Genomic DNA, 18,161 nt, shown 5'->3' with positions numbered 1-18,161 from the left:
AAGATTTTATAAATTGTTCAATATCAAACCATAATGAACCCCAACTGACCATTCCAAAGCAGCTAAAAGCATTCAGGATCTCCCCTGCTGGGATCTAATAATGCTCTCACGCTGGAACATTATTAATCATGGAATAAAATAGATGAGCCTCTTGAAAAATAAGTGTATGATTGATTAAAGGGCAATCTAAGAAGCTATTATTCTTGTTTTATAACCGTAAGTTATATTCACTCAATTTATCTTTGGGGGGAAATAAATGATTGTTCGTTTCTTTCCGAAATTATATTATATGAGGATTGCCATTTTTTAACTAAAAATTAAAATTACGAGTTGACTGATTTTTATGAGCCAAATCAAAGTGGATTTCCAATGTGATTGTAAAGATATGGCTTACTGATATAAAGGGAGGAAATAATAATAATAATAAAAATACAGGTATTGGACTTTTAATTTTTTCCCCCTTTGAATACTTTAGGCATAAGCAGAAACAAAGAAATTAAAAATAAGTCACAGTTGATTTTTTTTTTCTAGAAATTGTGGATTTAAAGAATGCTAACTCAAATAAAGATCAACTTCACACCCAATATAAATAGTTTATAGGAAACATGCATATATTCACATCACCCTCTCTACGCATATTCATGTATATATACAAATGCCTATTTGCACGTATGTGTGTATTTAAAACTTAAGTATAACGGAACAACCCAGAAGGAATTAATTTATGCAAAGCGTATCTTTGCAGCGTATTTAAATTGCTTACTCATTTTATGGTCTATGCTCTACTGGTGAAATTAGAGCTTTCCTCATTTTCTAAATAATAAATTACCATTTTGGGGGAAATGAACGAAAAACACAATGTTGTTGCAGACTAGTCTGTTTTTATTTACAATTAGAGATATAAATTAGTAAAGAATTCTCGTTAAACAACCAAAGATTGTATAACCATCAACGTTTCAAATAAAAACCGGGCAAAATTTATTTACAAAAAGTTCAGATTCCATTGCAATACAACTTGCATAAATTACTAGAAGCTTTATATCATTACAAAAATAAATATCAAATTTGTTTCCACTTTGTAAGGACTCAAGTTCTCCAATCACATCTTTATTATCTCTACTGTATACATCTTTTACAAATAATTTTACAATAAATCCTAGCACACCTATCGAATAGATACCGTGGCAATGAAGTGATCAATTCAAGATATCCTGAGAAAAACAGATCTGTTTTCAAAAGTCACACATACATTGGGGAAACTATACTATACCAGCAAACTCACATATGTCCAACAAAATTCTGGTTCAATAATTAGATTCTGAAGATTTAATAGTGCTCTGTGGTCTTCTTTTATACAGTGGCACCAGATGTGATCCGGATTTAGAGATTTGTTATATATATTAGCTCGGGGAGAGATGATGGCTTGCTGACTTTTTTCAAAGCAATTGTGACACCTACCTGTGGACCAAGGAAAAAACCAGATCATCCAAAAATCCTTGAATTACACTCTAACACCATTAAACGGCGGTAAGGGGGGGGAGGGCAAGGAAGCAAGGTGAAAATTTTACTCATCTAATTTCTTCTAACAAAAAAAAGGTAATTGAAAAATATCAGCAAGGAGATTTTGTTGGGTTTTTTTTAGTTCTAAATAGCGGAAGTATTCAGAGTGCCTTTGCTAGATAGGCTAGTCACAGATAACATACCTTGCTTAAGATGCATGTCGGTCTCTAACAATTGTCTCTTTTTATATTAAATACGCAGTCACTGCATTAAGCCCCACTCAGAATATACAATTTTAGCACTGCCACGTGAGTACAAGCACTTTGTTTTTAAATAACAATACTTTCAAAGGTGTTTTGTTTTGTTTTTTAAGATTTCTTTCCATAACGTTAAACAGTCCCTACGGCTTTGTCTTACGCAAGCGAAGAGTATGCAAAGTGAGGGATTTGCCTAAACTGACTTGAAAATTAAGACAAACCCGAGAAAGAAAAGTCGTAATAAAAGGCTTAAAAAAACAGCAGAAAAATAGTGTCTTACTTTGTAATCAGACTCGTAAGTAATGAAGCAATAAATTAACGTTAAGCAAGTCTAGAACTGTGCAGCATGTCTCAGACTTGATGCCAAATGATCAGTGTAATAGAAAATGTTCTCACTTACTTGCATTGCTGTGTGATTGCACTTCTATAGGTATGGTTGTACTCCTACTGTGCAGACTTCAGTGGGATCTGTCAAAATATAACCGTCAGTTAGTCACAGGACACAGCCAGCTAACTAGATTATACAGTCTGTGTAGGTCCCAACCCTCACTGGTGCAGAATTCGTAGCTAGGTCGTTTAAAAGGCTGGCCAATATTTCGTAATTGCCTGTATCTCGAGTATTTTGTTAGAACAAACTGACAACTATATTAGTACAAATCTTTTTCAGGGAAAAAAGAAAGAAAAAACACCCCCCCTTCGCCCCCCCCCCAAAAAAAAAAAAAAAAAAAAACAACACCAAAACCCCCACACACACACAAAAAAACCCAACCCCAAACCAAAGAAAACACCAACCAGTTAAAAAATGTCACGGTCCACATAATTTCACGTCCAAGGTCAGCAATTATCTGAACCCAAAGCTGAAAAAAACCCGTGAGAATATGGAAACAAAGAGAGACAAACCAGTTTGTCAGGAAAAAAAAAAAAAACAAACTACAGGCAATGACTCCAGTGTTCTCTGAATAGCTTTGTGTGTAGTTTTCCTTTTTAAAAAATGACTTTTTAAAGCTGTGTCTGTAGCGTGTGAGACTGATCTAAGAGTCACCTTTTACATTTCCTCTCTCGGTTCTTAGAGACAGGTACCGATACGACGGCGACACGCCGTTTTTAATCCCCAGATTATACGAGTGCCCGTCTTCGCTCTGGCAGCGGTGGCAGTGCGCTCGCTGTTTTCTTCAGAGAAGGTTTCAGTATTTACAGTGCATGAGGGGACATGTACTGGTCGGGGAAGGAGAACGAGGGAGAAGGGAGAAGAAAGAGGCAGAAACAAGTCACCTACCTTTCTTAGAGTCATAGCTAGAGGGTCTGTAATGTTGTTCTAGCTGGTTAGTGATCGTTTTCAAAGAGTCACTGCTCTGTTTGTGGACAGAGCTGGCGTTTAGGACAGTCTGACTTAGTCCCTCGTTTGAAGCCACTGCTGCGGAGTTGTATCTCAGGATTCCCTGGCTCTGGAGAGCGTTAAAGTTCCCATAGTTTGTATAATTGCTATAAAAAGGTGAGGTGTAATAAATATGCCTCCCCAGGAGGGAGGAGGGCGAGTAGGCAGCGCTGTGCGGGACGGAGGCGGGGGTGGCCGAGGAGAGCGGGCCAGGCTGGCAGCCTTGGCCCAGGGTCTGACTCTTGAGGTCCGAGGTGGCGATTTCGGCCAGCGACCAGAGCTTGGGCTTGCTGGCCGGCGTCGGGGGGCCGGGGGAGGCGCGGGGGCCCAGCGCCGCCTTGCTGGCGCTGCGGGCGGCGTCGGTGTGCGGGTGGCCGAGGAGCGGGGCCTCCACGGCCGCCAGCGGCGAGGAGGTGGCGGGCTTGGCCGGTGGGTCGCGCTCCCCTCCGCCGCCGTCATCCTCCTCGATGTCTTCCTCCTCCTCCTCCTCCTCCTCCTCCTCCTCCTCTTCCTCGATGTCCTCGTACTTGTCCTTGCACTCCGAGCCCGACTCGCAGAGGGGGTCGCCCGCTCGGCAGGGCAGCTTCTCGCCGTCCGACTCGGCGGAGCAGGAGTGGTCCGTCAGGGAGTCGACTTGCAAGCTGATTCCTGCGGGGGCCCCCCGGGCACAGAAACGCAGTCAGGAGAGGTGGCAAAACAGAGCAGGAGAGAGGCGAGCCAGGCCACCACCGCGCCACCGCGGCAGGCAGGCAGGCTATAGCCATCCCGGCCTTTTCCCGTTCCGAGGAGCATCCACCCCCACGGGCTGGGTCCGCCGCGGCACCCCTCGCACCTTCCCCCTCTGCCCCCCTAAGGCGCCGCCGTCCGCCGCGGCACCTCTGCCCGCCGCCCCCCGCCCGCCTCGGCCACCGGCACTGTGAGGCGACAAGCTCCCGGAGCAGCCGGGGGCGACGGGACGGGAAAGGTTTGGGAGGCTCTTTTGTTAAACGCCGTGCCCTCTCCCCTACCGCTGCCCTGCTCCTGGGGGAACTCGACGGGGCGGGATGGGGCAACACCGCCAGGGCCGCGGTCACCCCGCGCCTACCTTCGTCCTCCGCGGACGTTTCGTTGCTCTCGGGTATCTTCTCGGGACTCTCCTTATTCCTCGGCCCATCACCTTCGTCGTCGTCCTCGTCCTCACTCTTGTTCCGCGGGGCCCAGGTCATCTTGTTTTCCTTCTTGAGCCGCCGACGAGCGTTGGCGAACCAGGTGGAGACCTGAGTGAGGGTCATCTTGGTGATGATGGCCAGCATGATCTTCTCGCCCTTGGTGGGGTAGGGGTTCTTGCGGTGCTCCTGCAGCCAGGCCTTCAGTGTGGCCGTGGCGTCGCGGGTGGCGTTTTTCCTGTACGCGGGGTCGTTGAGCTGGTAGGGGTAGGCAGGGCTGCCGTACGGGTGGTAGCTGATGGCTCCGGTCATCCCCGTCGTATGGGCGTCGTAAGGGGAGCCCTGGACAGAACAAAACGGTGGGGTTGGCAATTTGTTATTGCTGATAGCCATTAGTGAGTTGTCAAGGCGAGATCGGTGGTTATATTTGTATTTCCCCGGGATGGTGTCTTGTATCCATATTCTATGAAGGGGAGAAGCAGCACCCAAGGCCATTAAGTTCCGATGCCCCCCCCCCCCTCCTCCGCCCAGCACACAGACACACGCGCTTAAAATCGGCGATGTTTTAATCTTTCTAACTAATTTCAGCTCCTTGTAATTGAATATTTCCCAATATAATTTTTGAACCGCGTAGACTTTTTAAAGGCCCTACAGGTAGTGTCTTGATATCTACATTTCTCTCAAAGGTTCAAAAGATGTTTCCTTTTTTGCTATAGAAAATACAACAAAGCCGCCACTTAGCAATTCACTGCACTAATGCATTGCAAATCCAATTTGCAAATCAGAAGATATGCACCGTTTCGAATTGTTCAAATGCGATGTAATTAGCATTTTAATTCGCTCTTTAACGTTTAAATTGCGCTTATTTAAGTCTGCATAATGCAATAAAAGTTAAAGATATCGCTAAGAAACTCGCTAACTTTCAGCATGTCTCTGAACCCCGCAGATCGGGGAGTCATAGGCTCAATATCACCCAGTATCCCGCATAGTTCACAACCTCGCTGCAACTTCCAGCCACTCGCCTACTGCTTCTCAACAGGAAAAACAAGCGAGACCCTCAGGTCTTATATCACCTTGAATAAAGACTGCACGACAATTTATGGACAGTATTTTACAGACAGAAAGCAAGTAGTTTCCCTGTCACTTTGCAGGGAAAGCAAACTATCCCGCTACCATCCTCTTCTAGGATATCGACAGCGGCTCTTGTCTCAAATTTCGGGCACAAGTCTTTGTGTGTACGGACTAGATACGTGTCTGACTCTCTGTATGCGTGTGTGTTTATTAAACTACATAACCATCTAGACTTGTAGTTTATTTATATAGTTTGTGGTTTTATTTATATACTTTATGCACAGAATACACACAACACGCAATTGCAAATGCTCCTTAAACTAATAAGAAGAAAGTGAAATCCGAAACTGCGGCCACCACAACCATCTTGGGCTTAAGCGAAGCTCACAGATCGCAAACAGATGCTCCTTTTCATTCCCAAAATCCAGTTAAACCATTAGCACAAAACACACTGAAAGTAAATAAAACCACACAGGAATAAAGCCCCCAGCGCCTCTAAACACCGACTTAAAAAGAAAGAGAGAAAAAAGGGGGGGGGGGGAAGAAGTAAAAGCAGCCCTCCCCTATGCTATCACAGTGAAAATAATATATATATATTTTAAAAAAAATAAAATAAAAAAGGGAAGAGAGAGTGGAGGACGGTAGACACACACATGGAAACGGGGGGTGGGGTGGGGGGGGAGAATGAAAGCATCCAACCCAACTGAGTGAGACGATCCGTATTTCCTTAATCAAGGCGCCCTCCCGGCTCCTCAAACCGCGCGGAGAGCCCGGGACCCAGGCCCACCGGCACCGCGCTTGGATGGGTCGCGAAGAGGCGCCCCGGCCCCGGCCCTGGCCCACCGCTCCGCTCCACTCGCCTCCGTTTCGCTCCGCTCGGCCCCGGCCGGGTTGCAGGGCTCACAGCGCGATGCGCAGCCGGCACCGGCAGCGCGGAGGAGGAGGCAGTGCGGGGCACCCGGTTGTGCGGCGTGGTGTCGGGGTCTGATGGTGAGTGTGTGAGGAGAAAGGCTGAAGATGATGAGGATGAGAATGCGGATGCTAATGAAGAAGGAGAGGGTTTCTCTTCGGTAGTTACCATGTAGGAGGGGAATCCCGTGGCGGGGTCTGTGGAGTACTGGAGCGGGCTGGTGAAGCCTGTGGCCGCCGCCTGAGCGGTGAAAGCTGCCGATCCCGGGTAAGGGCTGAACGCCGATCCCGACGAAGACCTGGCCAGCTCCTCGCTCCTGGGGGCCGCCAGCGCCGACGCCCCGTACGCCGGGCAGGAGTACAGAGCCAACGAGCCGGGGGGCTGGTAGAGGTAACCCTGAGGATAGGACATGGCTTGCACTGGCGTGCACAGGAGCAGGGAGGGGGCGAGGGTGACCGGCCCTGCTGCTGCCGCTGCTCCTGGCGCTGCTTTCGTGCTCTCCCTCTCTCCCGCCCGCCCTCCTGCCTCCCTCCCTCCCTCCCTCTTTTTCCTCCCTCCTCTCTCCTCTCCTCTCTCTCTCTCTCTCTGTCTCTCTCTTTCCCCGGTTGGCTCTGTGCAGTTATGTAGAGAATCAGAGTTGTTTTGTGCTCCCCCCCATGCGCACCAGATCAGAATAAAAACAAATAGGAGGGGGAAAAAAATAGACACTGCTCCCCCTCCCTCCCCCCCACCCCGAAGGGCAAATTAATAGAGAGGCCAGAAATCTATCCGGGAGGGGAAAGGCGTCTGGGAGAGATGGAAGAGGAGAGGGTTAATAAAAAGAAAGTGAGAAAGGGAAAGAAACAGAAGGGGAGAGAGGGGGAGAGAGAGAAGCGAGCCCCCGAAATCAGAAAAGTGGCTGCTGCATATGGAGTTCTCCTAGTCAGCCAGCCAGCTCCCAGAGCGCCTGCGAGTCTGTATTTTGGGGGAAGTATAGAGTCTGGAGTGAAGAGTTGAGGGAAGCAGCACTCGAGTTTCTGAGGGACATTGGAAAACAGAGCTGTCCGTCACCGCCGCTCATCTGCATAGCGCGGCGGGCCCGCCCCCTCCCGCTCCGGCCCCGGCTCCGTCTCCTCCCGCGGACGACAGGCAGGCGGGCAGCGAAGGCGGGCAGGCAACGAAAGCAGGCTTTGTAATGCAAGCCAGCCTCTTCGACTGCGAGCACGCTACTGAAGCCAAGCGATGATACTGCTCATCAGCTCCTCTCCGGACTCTCGGAGCCATGAACACTCTTTCGCACACCATCCAGTACACCTCCTTTCTCTCTCGTTCTGTATCCACACGAGGAGCAGAAAAGCATGTGCATGGTAGATATCTGCATCCCCTCAATCACTCGGCGAAGCGCTGTACTCATGCACACGCGTGTTAGATGTGTGCATTTGCACGCGTGTATGCGCGCAGGGACAGGCGCGGGGGAACTGGGAAGTGCGCAAGGGGAGAGCGAGCACTTGGTAAAAGTACTGCCCTATATGGTAGGGAGAAGAGCAACTGCTCAAATCAACAGATTCAGGATCGCGCTATTCCTGGCAGAGAGAGCTTTACAGTTTTATAAGTTGCCACAAACAGTCAAGATCTAGTCATGGAATGCGTTTGCACACGAAGGGGAAAAAAATCCCCTCATCTTTCTTTTATTTCTGTTCTTCCTGGGCTGGTGCGTGGAGAAGAGGCCTGGGTGACTCCTTCCAGGGGACTAGCTGCCTTCTCCCCCGCTTCCTGTTCCCCCTTTTTGCAGATCAGATAAATCTCCTAGAATATGGTCTCGATGAAATTAATTTCTTCTGCCCCCTCCCTTCTGCCCTGGACACTATCAGCTTCAAGCCATTGGCAGCGCTGCTCCGGCCCGGGCGCAGGAGGGAGAGATGAAGGCACCTCTATTCTCTTCTCAGTGCAAGCATAAATACACACATATACGTGCACTTGCATTTCTTTAATGATTAGTGGAGAGAGTTCCTTCAAAAACTGGCGGCGAGCTGACCGCACTGAAGCTCTGCCCTTTACCTCCTGGGACGAGACACGGTGTCGACGGTTCCCTGTGTCCGTGCCCCCACATTCGCGGTGGAGCCGGGGCTCCTCTTTCCCGGCACTCCGACAGCCCCGGGGAATGGCGTTGGGCCCTGCCCATCCCACCGAACCGCGGCCGGGGCGCCGAGGAGGGCTAGGCCGCTCCAAGCATCCTGGTCCGCACCTGCGCTCCCCAACGCCGCTGCCGTCCGTGCGGAGCAGGATCAGGGTCCTTCCGGCAGGCAGGGACAGGGCTACAGGTGTGGAAGCCACCGCACTTCACAGAAGCCCTTCACCTGCAACCTGCCGAGGCTGGTAAGCCAGTAATGGGCTCAACAAAATTGTTTAGGTGCCTAAAAAATAAACCACCCAAAAACCCCCAAACAATCAGCCCCTCTGCCCCCCCCCCAAACCAACTTAATCAAACCGTGTTTTATTTTTCCAACTGATATGAATAGGCACTTATTCAGTATTTAACCAAATGAAGTCGCTTGAGGTTTACGGCCGAGTTCTTCATGGAGCACCTCAAGTAGTTTCAGTCAGGTCGGATGGAGACGACGTCAGGGAATCGGTTGGCCACCGGTAGGAGGGGAGATGGCAGTAGCTGAAAAATTGCGGGTGTGCAGGGCAGCCTATTGTTAATCAATTAAACATGCAGCTGATAAAAAAAAAAAATACACTTGGAGAAGCTGTTTCAATAGCTTGGCGCACACAGAGGGGAAAATGCCGTGCTGGAGATACGGTCAAGCCTCGGGACTTGTGTAGTGTCTGAAGCAATGGGAGTTTTCAGTTTTCTTTTTCTATCTCAGTTTTTATTTCTTTCCTTTACTTTCCTCCTCTTCTGTGAAACCCACATACCAGCTTACCCCTGCCGCTATAAGCAGCAATAGAGGTCTGGCCACCAGACATATCGGATTAATTCCTATCCAGATCTATCAAGTGGCCTGTAGAAAGAGGCAATCCTTAAAAAAGCAGGTGAGGGGGAGGAGGTTAACACCAACAGGTATTTCTTGTCATTAACTCCCGACTTCCTGATAAGAAAGTGATAAACAACTGGTAAACTCAGTGCAACAGCTTACAGAAAAGACATTTGCTTCCCTGCTTAGTGATTAATGCGCATATATTAAATAAAAATAGAAACTCTAAAAACAAGGGCTTTATATAAAACACATTCATATTTCAGTATTTCTATGGAATAATCGATATCATGCGACTACATCTGAATAGTCAATTTCTGTGTTCCGCAGACCGATTTCTAAATATATGAGCTCTGCTTCTGAACGGAGCAGCAGCTGGAGAGCCGAGAATGCAAAATTAATTATAACATTATAAAGTCATACATGAATCTCTCTAAGCCAACCTGCATGCCTTGCAAAATGTGCTATACTCCCTGCATTTTTATTTGGGAAGCTGTCCTTTTTCCAGCAGAAGTGGTGTTTATCTTCGCGAATTGATTGCTTTTAGTTCCTCCTCTTTAATAATTAGTGGAACAATACAGATTGGGAATACAATGGCCGTTGTGTTTACATTATAACAGGGGATTAATGCTATTAAGTGAGTGTTACAGTTATGACCTGGGAAGAGCACTTAAATAAATACCGTGATCCCTGGAGAATTGATGTTATTCAGTTCAGAGTGTGTGTAGATACGCACAGACACACACGCACACACGAGAGATACAAATCTCCATACATATCTACACGCATAGACATATGTTATACACGTTAAGTGTACGTGGCCGTCCGTGTAAAATGTAGGTGCTGGTTTCGGCTCCATCTGCACGCCTTTCGTCTATGGGAATATATTTTTATGATTTTGGTGTAAGGAATGTTTAAATCAGGAATATTACTCCACTTCCTCTAGACACATAGAGCAACAGATTATATTTCTGATATTTTAATTTATGCAGCCCAAAAATATTGTTCCACATACAGAAACAGGGTTAATTTCGCAATCAGAGATTAATGGAGTAAAACATTATCATTTCAAAGACAAGTTTTTGCGTTGATTTGATTTGCATAATTTTTGTGTGGCTTCAGAAAGGACTGGATTTAGCCACTGTAAGGAGCCGATATGCATTTTATTACGAGTACACCACTAATTTGACTCCTCACAATGTGGAGAACGAATAGCTAGTGGGGTCATTTAAATATAGCTGGTGAAGGCTTTGCGACACACAAACCAGAAAACCGTGTCAATAACGTTTCTATACAGCGATCAGTATACGGGTCTGTATTCAACTTCTTCTCGAAGTTATCTCTGTTTGATTTGAATGCCTTTCGCAGGGAAGAGGTTTTTCATTTGCCTGTCTCCACCGCCGAAATCTAATTTTCCCATAGTACTACCCGTTACTAATACAAAGCCGTCTAACTTGCTGTGTTAAACACCAGAATAGTGTTACATGCACTTTTTATTGCTAATAACTGTGGCAAATTAACATGCCTACACAGAGACATTAAGACTTTACACACTGCGGGTTTTTTTTTAATAATCTATTCATTAGTTCAGCGTTTACCTTCCCAGAGTTTAAGCGGCGATGTCGCCTTGCCTTCTTTAATTCAGTTTGCTCCAGCAGAGCTAAGAGGGTAGTATGGAGAGACCTCCTCCCCCTGCTATCGCTCATTGCTGTCCTGTGAGACAAGTTTTGCGTTTTGTCATTTATTAGCTACATCTCCTTGCACTAGTGACAGAGACTGAAGTTTTCGGGTGGGTGAAGTTGAAAGCCCCGTCTGTGGGGACGGCACTCCTGCTTCCTCTGCCCGGCTCTCGGACGCCTGCCCGGAGGCCATTCACTCCGGACCACGCTCCCCTCGGTTTTACACAAGTAAAAGAAGTAGAAGAAGAAAAATAAAATACAAGCCTCATGGGGGTGAAGGAGAGGTTTCCCTCCCCGGGAGGGCTCCCTGCGGCCCGGAGAGGCGCACACGCCTGTCACCCGCACAATGCCAATTGCCCAATTGTCGTGACACCGGTCACAGCAACTTTTCAAGCAGAGCGAAGTGGAACTTGGTGGGGTTTGGAGATGTAACACAATGCGCAGCTGAAACAGTTTCCTGTGACATAACCACACAATGGTCTGGGAATGCTTTCTCCTCTCGCTCATGAAATGGGGGACCGCCACCATCTCCTGGAGACAACGACGTTAAATAATAGACTATTGTATTTTAAAATAACAAATGACACGCGTACTGTGCAAGCGGAGTTGTCTGGTTTTCTAGTAAAAGGAACCCAGTTTATAAGACTCTTTCTGAGCGAGGTGCTTTGCAGGAGCGACCTGTGAGAACAGGGTGAGACAGGGTGAGCTGGGCGAGCCGTTCTGCCTTGGAGCTGCTCACGGGGTTAAAGCGAAGAGCGGTGAAAACAGCAAGTGAGAAAGGGAAAGAAAGAAGTTTTCTTTGCCCATCTTCGGGATAAGATCGTTAGTTCAAGCCGCGTGTGGGAGGGGGCGCTGTGGCAATGAATTCTCTAGTGCTCCCGAGCACTTGCCGCGGAATCGTTCACGGAAGCTCCTTCCCTGAGGTTTCTTTTAATATTTCAGTCGTTACTTTTATTAACAATGTTATCTAACCGTCTACCATAATACCCGCACTAAAAGCTGGACTGTTCGCGTGAGTTATGGTCACTTCTTTCCCCCCTATCCCATTTTTTTCCTGCTATTTTTTTTTCTTTTCAGTTCAGTAAGAGCCCATAGTGTATTTTATTTTTAAAATACATTGCAAGAAGTGTCTGCACAGGGGAGCGCCGGGAATTTAGACGACTCTTTATAACACGCAAAAGCGCACAAATAGAAACATATGAAACGTACCCCCTGTTTGCAGCTTCTTATTGAAAAAAAAAAAAAATCCGCAGGGCGCCCGTGGCTTCGACAATTTGCAGTAATAACGGGTCGAGTCTTTAACAGGATTTACCTTTCTCGTTTTGAGACGTTACTGGGGGAAATCTTTTAAAATGTAAATAAAACTAAAGCGGATCTCTAAAAAGCAGATCTGAGGATTAGAAAAGTTGCTTCCCTTAAGTCACACTGTTATTAAGATTGTTAGTAATTTTCTGCCTAGGGAAATATAAGCAAATATGTATCCGTAAGTATAAGATAAAAGAACTCCAAGGCTTTCCTGGAGCCTGCTATTTTCACCTGAAAGGCAGACAGTGTTTCTCAGGGAGAAAACAAGTGTACGATCCACAGGTGGGATAGTTCATTCTTCTAAAAGGGGGGGGGTGGGGGGAACCCACGAAAAAACGCCGAAACCCAAAAAAATCACAACGTTTAGTTTTTGAACGAGCCGCCGAGTAATCCAGGCGGTGGGAGCAGAGCTGCGGAAGTCCCGCCGCTCGCTTCGAGGGGCTCGGAGCGGCCGCCGCTCCCCGCGAAGCCCCGCGGAGCGGCCCGGGCGGGCGCCGCCTGAGCGGAGCAGCGGCCGCTTCTTGCAGCGCCTCGGATCGGCCTCGGTGTGAGCGGCACGGAGCAGCCCGCGACGGGCTAAGCCGGGCAACCCCGCTCCACCGGCGGGAGGGAGGGTATGAGGGCGGACTGGCCCCCGAAGCTGCGGGAAGAGCCTGCGGTGAGGGGGGTGACAAAGGGCTGGCTCGCCCTCCCCCCTCCCCACCCCCGCTGCCCGGGGAAGAAGCGTTCCCAGTCGCCCATTCTCCATCCCCGGCCCCGCGGGAGGTAGGCAGGCAGTGCCACGTCTTTGCCACCGCGTTTCGTACTGGGCCAGCGCGCCTCGGGAAGGCTTCAACGCCAGCGGGAGCCTGAGTGTCTTCAGCGCCTGGTACACTTGCGAAGTCGGTGACAGAGTAAAGGAAAAGTGGGAAGATTTAACTGGCGGGTTGCTTTATTTTCAAGGCTCACGTTAAAATGGACTCTGTGGCAGAGGAATAGTCAACAAGTAGGTTTGGGCATTCTGTCAGGCTCCGGGGAGTGCTTCACCCGGATTAGATGTGTATAAATGGAGTTCTACCGGCTCTTCCTCATACTTGTGTCAGGGTTAAAGTTGTTTTCGGTAATTTTGAAGTCAGTCTGACTTTCCCCTTCGTGTAATTGCCATCATCTGTTTGATCACCGTTTTTAACACTAGAGAGCACCTGCTCACCTGCTTTGTGCTTTTCTCTCATTCACTGTGACGTTCATTCACCTCCATGTGTGTACACGTTTATGCGTAGCCTTCATTTCAAGACCCAGAAACACAGTGAGTCTTCCCACACTCCCAAAACAGAAAGTTCTACTCTCTACATTAAATAGCCTTCATGAATGATGAGACCTCTTTATATCCATGTAAAACGAGGCAGTTTCCTTTCTCAGAACAATCAGCCAGCCCCATTGTGTGCTGCCATTTGAGGTTGCTGATGTATTTCCAAAAGTAGATTAAAAAAAAAAAAAAAGACAGAAAACCTGTCATCATATTCAGGAAAACCATTACATCTTCATGTACTTAGCAATACCATGAGGTATTAAAACAAAATCTATTTAAAACTGATGTGTAGTTCACAAACATTTAGGCAGCTTTATGATAATTTTGAATTTTCTTCCATTAATGGAAGAGTCAAGGGCAGCTGAAGTTCTTAGTTTCATTTCCTTTCACTCAATATTGAACTCCCAGAGTTCACTACACTTAGTACATTTAGTAAAGAATTAGTTAAAAAATGTTCTTCTTTTCTTCACTTCCCCTTCCTTTTCCCCTTCCTCCTCTCCATTTCCCTTCCCCTTTTCCCTTCCCTTTTCCCTTTTCCCTTTTCCCTTTCCCTTCGAATTTGGAGGGGAAAGGTTCTTCATAGTACTACTTCCCATATATAAATATTAAACAAGAAACCCCCCCCCCAATACTGCTTTCAGTAGTTACAAGTAAAACCCCACATAATGCTATTTCTAACTCATTAAAAATTGCTATCAACATTTACTCATGCGGTCTCACTGTTTTTCCTGCCTTTGTAGTAATGGTAGACTGCCTGTTGAGCCCAGTTTACAGCCTTACTTCATATCAAGTAAAGGAAGGGCAGACGAACCACCTGGACTCTAGATTTCCAACCTAGAACTGTGCAGATTTTAAGTTACTTTTGTTTGGAAAAAGGCTGCTCACCATTTTATCAATGAGAAATCTAAACGTGCACATTTCTCCTCATACATCTGACCCATTTCCATCATCAGGGGCACAGAACTGAAAATTCAGAGAGAAGTTGTGCATTGATTCCTTCTGAAATCAACATGACTTTAAGAATGACATGAACTGTTGACTTTGTTCTGTATTTGTCTATGCTCAGCACAACAGTGGGATCTTGTCATAGCTAAAATACTGCATACAGGCTGAATCTTCACTCTAGGGAAGCTTTGGAGGGATTGTATTGTTTTGCTTGTAATAAGACAGCTGAGAAAAAAAAAAAAACAAACAAACAAAAACTTGACAGAGGTCGCAGGTCTTTTAAAACATCTATGTTAAACTAATGCCAACACAAACTAATCAACAGATTTGCTTCAGTTTTTAGAAAGACATTTAATGTTTGAAATGTAGGTTCCAGGAATTGTAAAGAACAATCTCTTCATGCTTATCAAGAGACAATGAATTCTGCTTTATGCAGCTCAGACTTAAAACACATGACCTTTTATTATATCTCTAAAAGGCAAATAGTGAAATGATCCTTTTTTCTTTTCTTGGATGTTCCCTGATTGTTAATTAGTGAAGTCCTAGAAAGTTGTGACTCCTCTGCACTTTTGAACATGGATTTTTGAAATTTGTTGAGAATTATGTGATTTCATTATCTCAAACACCAGAGATATGCAATGTTTAAATTTTATTTTGCATACAAATATACCACCTGACTTTTTCATCTGGGACCCATTTGGTGGAGTCCACGCAGATGAAAGTGATAAGAATGGGAATAAAAACATGAACTAATTAACCAGCGGCCTCCACTATGTCATATTGTATCAAATAATCTGGGATCATCACAATTAAGATATTGTTCTGGTTTTTTAGTTTTTTAAAGCTGTTGGAGACCCAAAGCAAGAGTATACCACAAGTTTTCCCTTTCTCTCACTCTTTTCCTCCCCTGTAGCTACTCCTTTACCTTCAGTAAATTGAGATTTTCTAGAAAGTAATGGTGTGCCAGATGCATCATAACTTGGTAATGCTGGACTTGCCTTTGTGACATTCAAAGGGAGTAATCTCACCAGAAGAACTTTATGAGCTGTTTCTTATGTCTGAACTCCAGTTCAATAGTGAGACATGTCAGGTATCCTTTGATATAGGTTAGTGAGATTTCTTTATAAACTAACAAATCTTAATTCTGTAAATACACCGACTTTGGAAATTGTTCAGCCCTACTCTTGTAAGAATGTGTAAGTTTTTGGCTTCTTTGCACAAACACAGTTAACATGAAATATGCATTTGCAAATCAGTTAATTTCTTTTTAATTTTGTTTTGTTCTGTTTCTAACACCTCTTGTACTTCAGTTGAATTTATGAACCTTATCAGATTTATGAACTCTATCAACTAAAAATATTTCCAAGGACTTGATTAAAATTGTGTTTAAAGAGAAGAAACATTAATTCTAACCTTTGTCAAAAATATGGGATAAAAAGAAATCTTTTCCCTGTAAATATGCTTGTTTCAAATATGCAACTGAAAAAAGAAACACTACATTTAATATACTGCAATCTTTTTTTATTTGCTTGTTCTTATTTTACCCAATAAAAAGAATTTTCTCTTTCAGCTCTCAAATAAAATTTTGCTTAAAAAAATTGTTAGTCTACTAAGCAATCTGTGACTTTTGCTCGCGACTAGTCTTTTATTAGACTTACTTATTTCTGCCCTTTTCCACTTTAGTTGGCCATGTATTGTCTAAAAGACCTACTTTCTAAAAAGTCACTACACAGTATGTTGTCAAAGGAACATGTAAACCATGATTGCTGCTTAGTTTTCAGACTTGCAAAAACATTCACAGGAAAACTCAATGAAGTTTAAAAAAAAAAAAGAAGAAATAAATAGTTCTTTCATCAGTATTCAAGATTATTATTTAATTTTATATAGGAGGTCAAGACTCCATAATACCAGGTGCAGCACAAATACACAAAAAGATATACAACTCCTAACCTACGCAGTAAATAGGACACATATATATGAATACCGCTGAGGAGGTATTAATGCTAACAGACTTTTCAGATCTGTTAACAAATTTAGAAATATAAATTATGCTTTTCAACTGAAGATTTTAAGCATAAGTTACATCAGATGACAGGCGCAGAAGAATCAAAGAAAATATTAAGAAGTGAAAGCCTGTGGAAACAATTGACTTTTCTAGTCAAGAGGCAGGACCAAGAGCACAGCAGGACTGGACTAGTACAGGTAACCACTAAGCATACATGAAACTTTACACAGAATGAGCCATGAGACAAAGCAAATTAGAGACTTCTCCCAAATCCACTGTGCCTGTATCTCATGTTAATGCTCTTGCTGGCAATTTGCTGTTCCCTCTCAAGGAGGCATAAAGACTTCTCATTGGCATGGTTATAGATTCTACCAAAAGAGGACAGGTTGCTAACTAGCTTGCTGTAGGATGTCATCAAGTAAACATTATCAGTGTAATTACACTCAGACCCGAATTCCTCATCACTTACCTGGTACAACACGAAAATTCAGTGAAGGACACAAAAGCAGCAGCAGTAAGACTATTCTCTTCACTGCTTGTATTAAAAATGTATTAAGAATTATTTCTTTCATGCGGCATTTGTATTTCATTTATTTCATTTGTCATATTCTATTATTGATATTTACATCAAAACTCATTCAAATTAGTTACTTAGAGTACTTCAGGGCTGAGCACTTGATTTTTCTTGGTTCTTTAAAACAAGCCTGAGGGTCAACAACAACAGTAGGGAAAATTCAACTGAGGGACCAAAGGTTGAATTACATACCAAGACAACCATAGAATCATAGAATGGTTTAGATTGAAAGGGTCCTTAAAGATCGTCTAGTTCCAAGTTCCCTGCCATGGTCAGGGATACCTTCCACTAGACCAGGTTGCTCAAAGCCCCATCCAACCTGGCCTTATACACTTACAGAAATGAGGCAGCCACAGCTTAGAAAAGGTAGATTGTTACTTTGGCTCATATATTTAAGTATTCTATATTTTTAAACATTATGTTTTTATTGAGCTTCACAATCAAAAACTCATTTTCTATCGTACAAGTTATTATGTTTCTAGATTTTGGCAGACTAATACAGAAAGGTTCTATCAAATAAGATAAATATAATGAAAAATAGTTTCAAGCATTAGCACACACTCTGTTTCACCCTAAGAGCTGTATATAAAATGTAAAATTCACATCAAGTTCTGTGATAAAGCTCAAGAACAATACACAAATGTAGTGCACTTCACAAATCAGTAATGTGTGCTCTCTGGGTCAGCAACTAGGGGTTCCAGGTAAGCATGTCAAGACAATATCTGCCTCAGCTCACGCCCCCTTAATTTCCATTTGGCAAAATTAATTTCGTGTGGAAGTATGAAGTAAACTGTGATGATCACCACCCAGCCTGGATGACCAGGGGTTCAAGCCTGTAGGCTGCACTTTAGAGGGCACTTCCTCCACTGTGTAGACTCAACCCGTTGTGTGCCATGGACACTGTCTGGTGGGCATACCTCCCACAGACACATATAGGGATCACAGAACTGCCATTTGAATCATCTAGCTGGGTAAGCTGGTGTGATGACAGGTCAGAACCAGAAATACCACAAAGAGTAAATTCCTGTGGTTAAGATCTGTCTGAAGAAGCTTCACCGGTAGCTTGGCCTTGACACTTGGTCATATTTTGGCATTGCTTCAAGAATACTTCTTGGCCTCAAAAACATTTTCAAAGTTGTTTCAAATAGTT

The 18,161-nt window shown here is 44.9% G+C and overlaps 1 protein-coding gene across 2 annotated transcripts; it reads right to left on the bottom strand.

Annotated features, from left to right (window-relative positions):
* Positions 1–882: 882 nt before the first annotated feature.
* Positions 883–6,699, bottom strand: IRX2 (iroquois homeobox 2). Of its 2 annotated transcripts, XM_050326503.1 has the most exons (5): positions 6,427–6,699; positions 4,217–4,619; positions 3,034–3,780; positions 2,158–2,225; positions 883–1,458 (listed from the first exon to the last, which is right to left on the bottom strand). In XM_050326503.1, exons 1-4 carry the CDS (start codon positions 6,667–6,669, stop codon positions 2,182–2,184), a joined length of 1,437 nt encoding a protein of 478 aa, XP_050182460.1. In that variant the 5' UTR covers positions 6,670–6,699; the 3' UTR covers positions 883–1,458; positions 2,158–2,181. The 2 variants fall into 2 exon arrangements, with proteins under 2 accessions (XP_050182460.1, XP_050182470.1); XM_050326513.1 differs by lacking the exons at positions 883–1,458; positions 2,158–2,225 and adding an exon at positions 2,550–2,614.
* Between the last annotated feature and the right edge of the window lie 11,462 nt (positions 6,700–18,161).

The sequence above is a fragment of the Myiozetetes cayanensis genome, unplaced genomic scaffold, assembly GCF_022539395.1.
Source record: "Myiozetetes cayanensis isolate MyiCay16 unplaced genomic scaffold, myiCay2020 scf1, whole genome shotgun sequence".
Lineage (NCBI taxonomy): Eukaryota > Metazoa > Chordata > Aves > Passeriformes > Tyrannidae > Myiozetetes > Myiozetetes cayanensis.
The sequence above is the reverse complement of the archived record's forward strand: the minus strand, read 5'-3'. Positions and strand labels throughout refer to the sequence as shown.